The sequence below is a fragment of the Eschrichtius robustus genome, chromosome 18 (assembly GCF_028021215.1).
Source record: "Eschrichtius robustus isolate mEscRob2 chromosome 18, mEscRob2.pri, whole genome shotgun sequence".
NCBI lineage: Eukaryota > Metazoa > Chordata > Mammalia > Artiodactyla > Eschrichtiidae > Eschrichtius > Eschrichtius robustus.
In genome coordinates, this window is record NC_090841.1 from 6,367,327 (window position 1) to 6,381,038 (window position 13,712).

At 48.2% G+C, this 13,712-nt stretch overlaps 1 protein-coding gene across 2 annotated transcripts in view; it reads right to left on the reverse strand.

Annotated features, from left to right (window-relative positions):
- Positions 1 to 771, reverse strand: part of FLT1 (fms related receptor tyrosine kinase 1) — a 170,920-nt gene extending 170,149 nt beyond the window's left edge. For both annotated transcript variants that reach the window (XM_068526895.1, XM_068526896.1), the window contains exon 1: positions 506 to 771. In XM_068526895.1, coding sequence (XP_068382996.1) covers positions 506 to 569 — 64 coding nt within the window. In that variant the 5' untranslated portion in view covers positions 570 to 771. The remainder of the gene's footprint in view (positions 1 to 505) is intronic.
- Between the last annotated feature and the right edge of the window lie 12,941 nt (positions 772 to 13,712).

Below are 13,712 nucleotides of genomic sequence, written 5' to 3' on the forward strand. Positions count from 1 at the left end.
ACCTCCTTCCCTCGGGAGGCGCGACGTCGCGGCCCGTGCCCGATATCGCCAAGGCCGGGCCTCAGCCCAGCCCCCGGGCAGCCACGCGGGCGTCCTAGGAGCCGCTGATCCGGGGGCCTCGCGGACCCGGCCAGGCCACCTGAGAGCAGGCTCCGGGGGTCAGGCAGGTCCGGGTGCGCGGCACTTCCCGAGCCCAGAACCTGGGTGGGGGGCCCCGGCTTGGGGGAGGCCGCCAGGCAGCGAGGATCAGCGACTCCAGCCGCAAGGGGCAGCCCCAGCGCGGACCCGAGCGCGGCGATGCTCGCGGACCCCAGCCAGCTGCTCTCCGGGGCGCCCAGCCCGACCGCCCGGCGGAGGAGAAAGGGCGTCACGGCCCCAGGCGTGTCCACTGCAACTGGTGTCCCCGGTTCCCTCCGAGCTCGCTCCCCGCGCGCACCCGGCCCCCCGGGCTGCGCCCCTGCCCCCGCCAGCCCCGCGCCGGCCTCCGGCCGCGGCCGCGCCTCACCTGTGAGAAGCAGACCGCCGAGCAGCGCGCAGAGCAGGACCCCGGTGTCCCAGCAGCTGACCATGGTGAGCGCGACGCGGCCTGCTCGTCCGGTGCCCGCGCTCCTCGCGGGCGCCCGCCGCAGCCGCCCGAGCCTGTCTCCTCTCGCTCCGGCCCTCCGCCCCGGGCGCCCCTCTCCGCGGCTCCAGCCGAGACACAGCCACTTCCCCCGGTAATCCTCGCAGCCCGGCGTCCTCCGGCCGTTGCGTCCCAGCCCCGGAGCCCGCTCCGAGCCGCCGCCGCCGCCGCCGCCGCCGCCGCCGGGGAGGAGCCGCGAGGAGAGCTGAGCCCGCGCGCTCCGAGCCTCCAGCGGACCTCGATTAAGACGAGCCGAGGGCGGGGGCGATTTATAACCTTTCCCCAGCCCACTTCCTACCCCGGCACCTCCTTCCAGTGACGTCAAGGGGTCCCCCACCCCTCATCCGCCTCCCCACCTACCCTCTTCCTCCGGGACCTGATTCCCTACGGCTCGGGAGGGGGCGGGGGCCGCCGGGCGCGGGGGCGGGGAGGGAGCGCGCGTGGGGAGGCGCGGGCGGCGCGGCCCCGGGGCGCCGCCGGGCAGGTTCAGGGTCCTTGCTGCCGGCTCCCGTCCCGGTCCCCTCCTCCTTCCCTGAGCTCTCAGGAAATCCCTGCAGGCTCTCTCCGCCCGGCTTACTCAGCCCTGGGGGCCGCCCGAAGCTGGGAAGGGGGACAGGGCTGGACCTCCACCGCCCGGCCCCCGGGGCGGAAAGTCCGACCCTGGAAAGCTGGCCGCGCCTCCGCGACGGTGTCCTTGGCACGGAGGGGCGAGGCGCAGGCCGGCTCCCTCTCCCCCTTCCTTGCTCTTCCCGCGCTGTCCCGCCGCCCCGCGACTCTCCCAACTGTCCCCAGACGTCTAGGAAGGCGCCGGACACCCTCGGCACAGGGGACTGCGCCAGGAGCGCCCGCGGGGACCGGACGCTTGGCTGGCACCTTCGGGAAGACAGCGAAGCCGCTCGGGTCCCTGGGGAGCGCGTCTGTGTCTTTTTCGACCTCACAGATGCACCCGCCCAAGTCATTTCCTAAACCCTCGGCTTCCTAGAAGCAAAACAAGCAATAACATCATGATACCTTTTAAAAGCTGGGACGTGAAGCTACGCCTGCAACTTTTAAAGGCCGAGCACTTGAACTTTATTTCCTAAATGCTCGAAAAGAATCCTTCTGATGGCGGCTTGCTACGCAAGATGAGTGACTCCAGTGCCCTTCGAACAGAGCCCGGGGAAATTAACGTGAGGCACTAGATCATCTGCGATGACACTAATTCCACCTCGTTCCCCAATTATGTTTCCATTACCTCAAAGGCTGATACCGTCCTAGGCTCCACGGAGCAGCGCAGTCTTGTCCCTGTAAATACCGCTGGTTTGAAAAATAGTTCTACTGCAAACTGCCAGATGGCCACGATGAAAAGGAACGTGATGGCTCCTGAACGCTGGGCCAGCGACTCTTCCTGAAGGACTGGACTGCCTCCCGCCGGGGAAGGTTAGGCAACCCGGAGTTGCCACACCTCTGAGCGGCAGGGCCAGGGCAGGTCCCCGCCGCTGGGAGCCCCACGCAGGAACAGCGCGTACGCCCACCTGGCGCTGGGGCTCGGGAGTGGCAGCCCCACGCGGCTCCGAGGAGAGTGAGACCACGCGGAGCCTTTGCGCGCCTGCTGCCTTCTCCACCTTTTCTGGGGCTCCTACGCCCAAGCTTGATTCCTTCAAATCCGCAGCACCATTGCGTGAACAGTTAGTTAATTACGTATCTCAGGGTTAGAGCCTAACAGCGGATCTTACTCACAACTGGTCCCCCAGCCTCGGTCACAGCCTGGGACACACCCGCAGAGCCGAGGTGTCCCCCCTGCCTCACTTCAGAGCTGCCTGTCGCTCCCATGCTCTCTCCCAAGAAGCGGCTGTCAGCATCGCCCTTCTGCAGCCCCTGACAGAGCCAGGCGTTGTGTTAGGGCCAAAAACACTGTGATGGGAAGATGTCTTCCAAGGGGCTTAGAATCTGGAGAGGAGGTTGACGGGTAAAGAGGCCACGACATTACAGTGTGAGGATCCCAGTGCTGGAGGGAGCCTGGGTTCACGATGGGCACAGAGAAGAGGTGGTCCATCTGAGAACTCAGGAGCGCTTCTTAGGAGAGACACTTAGCTGACCCTGGGGGAAAACGGTCCATAGTACAGTCTACAAAAGTTTACTACAACCCTTCAAATGCTATCTGAGAGACAACACTTCACATACCGGCTGTCAGACATGACTCTGCACCGAGTTTACTTGTGAAGCCACAACGGGTATCTGATGGATAGCTGAAACGATCTTCATGACCTCAGACGTCCATCAACAACACTAGTATAGGGACTTCCGTGCTGGCGCAGCAGCTAAGAATCCGCCTGCCCATGCAGGGGACACGTGTTCGAGCCCTGGTCCGGGAAGATCCCACATGCAGCGGAGCAAGCAAGCCCGTGCGCCACAACTACTGAGCCTGCACTCTAGAGCTCGTGAGCCACAACTACTGAGCCCGTGTGCCACAACTACTGAAGCCCGAGCACCTAGAGCCAGTGCTCTGCAGCAAGAGAAGCCACCGCAATGAGAAGCCCCTGCACCACAACGAAGAGTAGCCCCCGCTCTCCGCAACCCACGCACAGCAAGGAAGACCCAATGCAGCCAAAGATAAATAAATAAATAAATAAATAAAATTTTAAAATAAATAAAATTCAAGAAAAAAAACAATACTAGCATATTGCCCAACTATTTAAGGTTAAGAGAGTCCTGGTCGAATCTAACTTAATTTACACCAAAATCATTCTGCATTAAGAGTGGTCTTCCACAAATTCCCAACTATTCTTTTGAAAAGTTGCAGGTTTTAATTACAGTCAGCAATTTCTTTACTTCTTACTTTGTTAGTTGCATTAGCCTCCTAACAAAGAACTCAAGATGCTACAAGTTCTCACAAGGTTTTGTCCTGAATTTCATTTTACCTCAGATAAATATTAGCATTTAGATAAATGAATATCTAAGCTTAACTAATGGGAAGTAAAGGTATGGTTCTCAACCCCCCACCCCCCAAAAAAAGAGATAATACCTTTGAACAAGAATGGGCTACAGCACCCTTCCAACTAAATCACTAACGAAAGGGGTTTTATAGATAACAGTGATGGAAAAGATCAATTTCAACATGCCTGGTGGGTATAAAAAGCTATTGAAATAGACTATCTGCTTGCTTCCTGCTCACATACAAAAGGACGTTTCACGTCCTGCAAAACCAGACATTCTCTCTTGTTATCAGCTACAAACATTCTCTGGAGGATTCTTTCTAGCCCCTATTCAGAGGCACACTGTTGGTAAAACCAACAGCTTTAATATTCAAGACTGAACAACAGTGTGGGAGCACCTCCTGTGAGAGACAGGAGGGAACCCAGGGCCTCCTCTTCCTACGGTGGACCAAGGGTAGAGCCCCTCAGCTTGCGGTCACCAGGTCTCAATCAGGACTTCGTCCCCACATGGGTTAGGTGGCTTCAGAGCAAAGAACAACTATACTCCACGGCTACACACTGCATAGCATAAATATGTATGGTTGGTTACAAGAACCAAGTGACTTTATAAAACCCTTCTGTGTTATGTGGAAAAAACAGCTCCCAGCACATCTCCGCTTGACAGTTCCGGCTCCTAGATCTGAGTAGCCCACGCTCACAATCCTCCTTGGGCAAGCTCTGCTGAGTTCACCAGGCAGACGCACCCACGGTTCCACTTCTCCGAGGCTGATAGGTTCTGCTGGAGTTCCTTGCCTGCCCCCCATGGACATGCTCGCTCCTCTTGTTTTGGCTCCACGTGCTTCACTCCATCCCTGACGACCTGCTCCTCACATAGGTTGGTGCTGCAGCCATTTATCTCGTTTTGATTGATTCGGGCTTTCAGCTTCTTTCTGAGGCAGAGTCTCCTAGCTCTGGTCTCCTGGTTGGTTAGCCCTGCACCTCCTCCGTAGGAACTGTGACATGGATACTATATTTCTGTTACTGCAGCCTAAGATCAAAGGAGCCCTTTCTGTGGGCCACTTGGTACCCTGGATGCTTGTGGGACTCACTGTTGGTTAAAAGCCCTGAGGCTTTTTCACAGGAGCTGTGGTCTGGCTATACTGGACAATCACAGCTTTTGATGACCCAAATTGCAGACCCTTATACCCACTCTTATTAAATTTCTTGTTTGATTTAGTCCATCTCTCTGGCCTGTTGAAATCTTTCTGGCATAGAGAAAATTCAGTGCATTTTCTATCTGTCGTGCTTCAGATCATCCAAAAATACGATACATGTGCCTTCTGTGTCATGATCAAAATCACTGACCAGGGCAGAGCTGGATAAATGAATAAAGGAAGGACGGAAGGAAAGAAAGAAGGGAGGGAGGGAGGGAAGGAGGAAGGGAGAGAGGAATCAGCAGACGTTAAGTAAACCAAAGCATTCTTTGTGTCATTATCTCTGATGCGTGATGTGTCATGCGTCAACACCATGGGAGGCTGCATATTAGCTGGTCACCATTTACCACGTCATTATTCAGGAATAATTGATGGTCCTAGCAAGAAGTAATAAGACAGGTGAGTTTTATTCAAGGTATTTTAGGAAAGCTTGTTTAAAAAAAAAAGCCCAGATGGAGATAATTAGAGAAGACTGGGGCAGGAGACGAAGCAAAACAGAGAAGGGACTAATAACACCTAAAGAAAAAGTAGCTGGCTAAGGAAGTCTGTACAGTGGTCATCTAATCAATAGAATTAACAACTTTTGCCAAAGGTTAATTTTATCTCAGCCTATAAAAAATATGACATTACTTTTAATACACTTTCCGTTATAAAACATTTTAGACAGATGCAAAGATGGGGAGAGGAGGAATCATAACCTCATCGTCTCTCTAAACCTACCGAGATCTCTGTGGTATATTTCATGTTAGTCATTTTCTTAGAGAGTGCTTTTAATTCTCTGTGTTTCTATATAGCCTTCATAATTATCATATTTAATAGCTGTAAAATGTTATCCTACTGCCGGACATTTCAATTTCACCATTATATATAATCCCCAAATGCATTTAATTTGACATTGGAATGTTTTTTTAGTCAGTTAGGCACATCCACACACTCGGTAGCCATTCCTCTCCTCCCTCCAAGCCCCTTTTATACACACACACACACACACACACACACACACACACACAGACACACACACAGTCAATATTCTTGCCTCACTTGAGACTTGCACCAGCTTCGTCCAACAGTGACCTGGCTAAGCAATCGGAAGGAAAAGTTTTGTGTCGTGCAGCATAATCCAGAGAATGTATTCTCTCATTCAGTAAACATTGTTTTTTTTTTTTTGTACCCATACGCAATTCTGGGCCAGTCTTGTTGAAGACAGTAGAATAGAAGATATAATTATTGCCCTAGAAAGCCTTACCGTTTATTTGAGAAGGCCAGACTTCATGAAACATTAGGAAACAATTCTACTGCAATTAAAACAGTTCTACGGCAAGAACAAGATACAGTTGTGAGTACTAAAAGGAACTGTTCCTCACTGAATTGGGAAACGGTTTTGAAGGTAGTAACAGATTTGTGTGGGCAGAGAGGGGAGGGCATTCTGACAAGGAGCAAAGGGAAGAAAACCAGCCCGCTATGGGGGTGGGGGGACGTGTGAGGGGCAGGGGCGGCCAGTGGAGGAGGGAGGGTGTCAGGGAACAGCGAGGCAAGTTTCAGCAGGTAAGGCTGAGGGACCTTGACTACTTGGTAGGTAAATTTAAATGTGTTTCATACTGCCAGTCCTAGGAAAGGATGGTTAGGATGGTTAGACTAGCATATAGGGGATTCAAGGGAAGTAAGACAAATGAAAGGAATAAACTATTAAATAAATCTAGGAAGAAACAAACTATTAAGCGGCGATAGGATAGAACTGGAACAATGATGGGAAGGAGAGAGCAAGAGGGCAGGTGGCTCTGGTTAGCAGTTTGGAGAAGGGATGGAGAGAGAAATTAACACTGGGGTCGAGGTGAGGGAGACAGAGGAGCCCAGGAGAGCCCCAAGGTTCCAGGAAGGACTCTAAGATCGATGAGCATTGCCAGGATGGGGAGGCTGGTGGGAGAGGAGGGGAAGCACTTGTTGGTTTCAGCCAGGTTCAGGTGAGTGGGCAATTGAAAACAGCCTACTTTATTTTCCTCCTTGAGCCAAGACAGGGTTTAAAGTGATCGTCTGGCTCAGGGCCAGACATTTTAAGGAAGTAGAAAGTCATCATCGGATTGCTGTACCCTAACACTGGACCCAAATTTATATACTCATAACGTCTGAGTTTTATGTAATGGCTGGGCTGTGACTAGGAAGTTTATTAAATGCCATGAGTTGGATTCCCACGTCTGAGTAAGCAGGGGTGAGCAGCAGAGCTCTCCAACTTCAGCCCTTCCTTCTTGCAAAGTTCCGCCATACCCAGACACAGCCTCCGGGCAGGTCTGCTGGCCGCTTCCGTGAAAGACCATCCCTTTCCTTCCTGATCTCTTCCAGACTCCTCCCAGATGTACTTCTCATGCGTATCAGCAGCAGCAGAAGTCAGGGAGAAGCCCAGCCACTCTCTGCCCTGGACCACAGGCCCATCTGAACCAGCAGTCAGCCAGAATGCAGGAACTTTTCAAAGATGCAAACTGGCAAATCTGACATCAGACGCAAAATCTAGCAAATATGTCATTTTGTAAGAAAGTTAGACCCCCAAGCTCACCTAATCCAACTGTGGAGGGAAAACTTGAGTTTAATACGTGGCTTGAGGTTTTTTTTCTGTTGAAAAAATAATATTCCATAAAATCAAGTTCTGGCTAAACTGAGAACATTGCTTCTGAGAAAGACATGACATCATAAGCTGCTTTCCACTAATGTTAAACTGCTAAATAACTTTGTTTCTATAATTTTATACTGAAAACTTCTTCAGAACACCTATAAAAAGTATCAGAATCATTGTCTCTGTATTTTGGAGTATACTCCCCGTTTGTCCCCGAAAGAGAAAAAAAGTCGATGCCGAGATATGATAAACAAACCTTGGTTTTGGACATAAAACAGATCAATGTCCAAAGCAACAAGCCAAATACTAGGGTGGTTTTTCTTGATGAAATTTTAAACCCAGCCAAATAATAATAATAATTTAATACTAAATAATAGTTTAATAGTTATTTAATAAAAAACATAGTTTATTATTTAAATAGACTTCCCTTTCTTCACATCCTGAAGTAATCACAGATAAAGTGATAAAGTGTCTGAGATGTGCTTCAAAATTATCCAAAAGTAGTAAAGATGAAACAAGATAGGCCCTATGTTGATAAGGTTGAAGCTGAATCATGGGTATATAATTTATATATATTTCTTTCTCCTTAGGTATATGTTTGAAATGTTTTCTTCATAAAACGCATTTTTCTTTCCTAGTCTAAAACTGAAAAATGCAAACTATCAACCCAAAGTAAATTTTATGCTCTGAGTCTAGAAAAAAGTGAAGCTAGAGAGAGAAGGAGTACAGTGAACGTTACCTGGTGACCAGAGCTTCGGTTTCACTGACAGTCAAGAGGACAAGTTTCCAGCAAATCCAATGTTCGCTGATAAGAGGTATGAATAGGTGCAAAGCAGTCACAAGGGAAACTGATGGTTTAAAAACTACACTTGGCTTGAAAAGTACTGCTGTATTCAGAAGTAACACAGATAAGCAGAAACAAGATCAAGAAGGAAAAATAAAGAAAACAGGAATATTTTTTAAAAGGAGAATCCAGGAAAATATTCTGTATATGATGGAGAGGAGAGAAATGCACAAGCTTTGAAAATCTCTTTTCTCCTCCATCGTATTTATTTAGAAATTGTTGTGGGTGACCATTAACTAAAGAAAATGAAACTGAGGGGGGAAGGATAGAAACCCATGCTTAATCATCTCATGATATAAAGACCTTAAAAACTATGTGTTTTTAAAAAAACAAAATGAAACAGGATTTGTTGGCAAGCATCCTAGGCAATTTAGGAACAGAAAGACAATATTGCAAGACATTTTTTCTAGAACATACGAAGAGGTGTCTAAGGTTGGAAAAAAAGCAAAGATTCCAGAAGACTGACTGGGGAAGATAACACATAGAATCATAAAATATGAATGTACAAATGAACCTCAGAGACGATCACGTCCAACCGCTTGATCTTACTTTAAGGAAACAGGCAGAGAGGTGATGTGCTTTGCCCACAATGAACCTGAATCTGCGGGACCTCCTTGGGCTTATGGTTTAGACTCCACTCCCACCCCCAGAGTCCCCTCAGCTCTTCTGGTCTGTTAATGCCAAGCTTTAACAGCTTTTAATGCCAAGGGGAGGAGAGAGCTGGTTCCTAAAGACCCATTGCTTCATCCCCTGGATCATCGTGAAACGATCTGATAACTCGGTGGAAGGAAGGATCTGTCTGCAGGTCAGCTCAGATCTCAGTTGGGTCAAGATCACCACCTTTGGGCAGAAGGTCACCTGCACTCAGAAAGCAACATAAAGCAGAGAGCAAAGCACTTCTGCTAGTCTGGGGGGATGTGTGCAGCTTCTAGGGCCAGCCGGCCAGGGGCTCTCTGCTTCCTGCTGGATACATGACCTTGAGCAAACCCACCTGACCTCCTTGGGCCCCAGTCCCTTACCCTGGGACATCAGCAGAACTGATGGGTTGTTGTGAGGATTAAAAGAGAAATCCAGAAAAGCATTTATAATAGTTTATTTATAACACTGAGTAAGTGTTAGCTCTTATGACGTTAGTAACGTTTCTTTGCCATGCCCCCTGCACCCTCCCTAACTAGTCCTCCCCTACCTACCCCCAGGGGGTGGACCACACTTCTGCCCTCAAGTTCCAGGTCTCCTACGGGACTGGGCCTCGAACGGCCCACCACACTGTCTACACCTACGAGCCTTGTCCCTGGAGGACAAAGCCACTTCCCCTTACCCTAGGGCATCGTCTGAGACCCTGCCTCCTGTCTGATTTCAAGCGTCCTCTAATTCTGACAGCCTCCAGTTGCTGGCCCCAGCCTCAGGTGCCTGTCTGCTGAGTAATTGTTGCATCTCATAGCCATCCCTGCAGGGACCAGCTTATACGTCAGGTTCCACTGTTCCCTTTCCTCTCCGCCCTGCCCTGGTCCAGCTGCCCATCCCCTCTCTCCATGGGCCTCTGCTACTGAAGTTCCGGTAGAAAACCCTAAGCTTTATATAGGAAAACCTGCTCCTTTAACAGGCAAAAACCTTGATCCACGACGGTTGGCAGCGATGGGAGACACATCTTGGAGAAGGCCTCCCCAAGCTCCTCTTGTCCCAAGATCTCCTTTCCTGAGTTTCCCCACTAATCGCCGCTACCACCACGGAGCTGGTCTTTGGGGGCCCAGGGTCGCCCTGCAACATTCCACACGTGTGGATAAAAGCTTCCTTTACCTGCCATCAGCAGAGCTGAAATTGGCTGTTATCAGGATCACACGAAAGGCTCAGATAGGGTAACAGCAGATGTGGTCCCCTCCCGAGCCCACCGGATGTTCCCCACCCCCTCCCCGTTCAGTCATTCCACAAGATCTGGCAGAACTCAAGGACCGGGAAGAATCCATAGGTAAAGGACTTAAAAAAAAAAGGCTGCTGGCCTGCCTGGCCCTCCTGTGACCACCATTCCTCCTGCTTGGCAGGCAAGCTACAGCTTGCTTTTGCCTTTGCTTATTTGTTCTCTGGACTTAAAAATCCCCCACTGTAAAACTGGTGGTGGAGGATGAAGAAGGAATCCTGTGATTTCAGTATCTAGAAAGAACAGCGGCTGTAATTAACAACTCCTTATATGAATTCAGTTTAGAAAAGCCCCAGTGATTCACTCCTTATAAATGAAGAAAATGAAACCTCAAGTACTGAGTGATGCATCCAGCTAAGGCCACAGGACTCAGTTAATGACACATGCATACAAGAGACCGGGTTTCCCTCTACAGCCATGGCGTCATGCCTCAGAGATGAAGAATCACTTGAAAAACATGCTTTTGTTATTTGTCATCACTGATAGCGTTAGGCGATTTGAGGAGCCTGACCACACCTAGAAATTGGGAAGTTTGCAACAGGACACCAGGAGCGCCATTAGCTTAAGAGAACCTTCTAGGGCCATGAAGGAAATTTCCTGACCGTTGGCCGGGTCCCCTGATACTAAAATTAAGAATGACCACAAAAGGAGATAAAGATCTCAGTCTCAGGAGGAAGGTATAGTAGGAAGACACGGACCCCACCCAGAGAAGAGCACAGCCTAGATCTGGGGTGAAAGAAGACTATATAGGTGCTTCTCCACTGCAGAGCTTCCCACCTCCTCACGTGCCCGGCTCCATTAACCACCATCCACAGGGTTTCCTGGAAGACTGAGAGCACAGCTTTCCGTGGGATCTGGGAGGCTGGTAACACTCCGGCAGGCGTTTAAATGCAGACTGCAATCCTGTCCCCTAAGGCATGTGAAAGACTTGTCGTCGTCGGCTCATGCTGGGACCTGCTACCTCTCCTTGAGGCACCTGACACCCTCTCCTGCCTGTTCAGCTCTCACCTGCTGTGCACGTCCTGGTCTAAGTTCCACATGTACCATGAGGTCTCCCCTGAGCATGCCAGTCAACCAGGCCCCTCTCCCCTGCACACCTCTAGAACGTACAGTGCTGCATGTTATCTTGTGCTTTCTTGTTGAGAAACTATTGGGAACTGCAAGGATGTTTTTAGGCATTTAAGTGCTTGTTTAAAAAGCAAATATAATGAATACACTAGTTAGGCATGCTTTTGGTTGCAAGTAACAGCATACTTGACTACAAGTGACTTAAGCAATAAAGACTAAAGTTAATTAAAGTAACAATTACTCTTTAGTCTGGAGAAGGCAGTTCCAGGTCAGATGTGGCAATTCCACAATGTTGCAAAGTACCCAGGCAGGCGGTCTCAGTCTGTCTACCCTGCCATCTCTGATGTTGCTTTATGGTTACAAGGTGACTTATGCAACTACATTCAAGGCAGTGAGTGGGGCAAAGAGGTCTTCTCCTTGCTGGGTCCTATCTATCTATTAGGTGAGAAAAACTCTCCCAGGAGCTACCCAGCAAAATCTCCTTTATGTCTCATTGGCCAGACTGGGTCACCTGTCAACTGTTAGACCAATCATTGGCAAAGGGCAGTGAAATTAACATGATTGGCTTAGGACAATCATGATTAATTCCCTGCCACCCTATCACCATCCCCACCACACACACAGGGCAGGGAACTGTCTCCTAGAACAAAGAATCTCTTTCTCTCCCACCAAGCGGAACAAGATCAGGGATCTGTTAGCAACCGAGAGGACAGAAATTATCCTTTGTGTGAGCAAAGTCAATGTCAGTCACAGTGAGTATATGGATAGTCATCGATGAACGACACATTAAGAGCCATAAAAATTGGCTTTCCTAAAGCACAGCATACATCATGTCCTTCCCATGTAAAAAACTACAGAGTATCCATATCCCTCCTATTAACCTTAACTTGGAATCAGAAGAATTGAATTAGAATCCTGGATAGCATGACTTAGCCATGTGGGTAAATTAATTCACTTTCTTGAGCCTCAGTTTCCTCATTTGTATAAAATGAGTGAGTTGAATTTGCTTCATCCCTTTTAATTCCAATACCCTGTGATTTCCCTTTGGATTTTTTTTTTTTTTTAACATCTTTATTGGAGTACCATTTGGCTTTTAAGCCCTCCTCAAATCTGGTCAGACATATATATTTAATCATGTTTTCTGCTTATTTATTTCTATCAAGATTCTTACTTCCTTTAAGCTAGTCCTTTCCTTGCCCCAGAACACACCATGTCATTCATTCATTCCTTCTTTTATTCCAGAAGCACTCATTGAATGCCGACCAAGTTCTAGACATGAGATGAGACCAATTCTCTAGAAGAGGATGGGGCAACAGCCAGGAGGGACTTGGGTCTCTGGATGACAGTGAAGAAGCCCTGTACCACCTAATTCTTCTAGATTGTTTCATGAGAAAAACTAACATATTTTTTGCCACTATATTTTTGAATCTCTTAGCCTATATCCTAACTACTACAAAAGTCTCTCCTGATTTATTTGTTATGGGCTTAATTGTGTCCCTCCAAAATTCATATGTTGAAGTCCTAACTTCCAGTGTCTCAGCATGTGACTGTAGCTGGAGATAGGGTTATTTAACTAAAGTTAAATGAGGTCATTAGAGGGGGCCCTAATCCAATACAAGTGGTGTCCTTATAAGAAGAGAAAATTTGAACACAGACAGGTACAGAGAAGAAGACCATGTAAAGGCACAGGGAGAGAAGATGGCCATCTACAAGCCAAGGAGAGAGGAAGAAACCTTGATCTTGGACTTCCAGTCTCCAGAACTGAGAGAAAAGAAATTTACGTTGTTTAAGCCACCCAGTCTGTGGTGCTTTGTTAGGGCAGCCCAAGCAGGTTAATAAACTACTCCTACCTGATTGCTTTCTTAGTTTTTTTTTTTTTTTTTTTTTTTTGTTTGGCTGCACCGCGCAGCTTGCGGGATCTCACTTCCCCAACCAGGGATTGAACCTGGGCCACGGCAGTGAAAGCACCGAATGCTAACCTCTAGACCACCAGGGAACTCCCCAGCTTTCTTAATTCTTAAAACTACAATTTTACCTTCTAGTCAATAATATTAAATTTAAATCTTAATTTCCTAATGTTCAAACCTTTGTTAAAAGTTCACTAAGAATACAGAACATGTCTTAAACTTTTGTAGAATTTCTATTGTTATTATTATTTTGAAGTCAAAAGCTAGATAACTCTTTAGCAGGAGTGATAAGGAAAAAAAGAGAGAGAGAAGAAACAAAAATAAACAATATTAGTAGTGACAAAGGGGCCACACAGCAGAGCTAAATCGACAGATACAGTCCAGAACTTTAAAAAATCATAACAAAACTCTGAACTAAAGTACGCACATCACTTTGAAAACGTAGATGAGTTTGACGATTACCTATAGAAAAAAATTACAAAATTGGATTAAAGGTTAAAAATGACAGATGAGATTCATATCTAAGAATTTCCCTTGCTTAATACCTAAAGAAAAGAAATCATGAAAACCATCCCCCAGATCTGCATTAATGGCAAAGAGGCAAGGATGGAACCACAGCTTAATGAAATACGCTTCAAATATT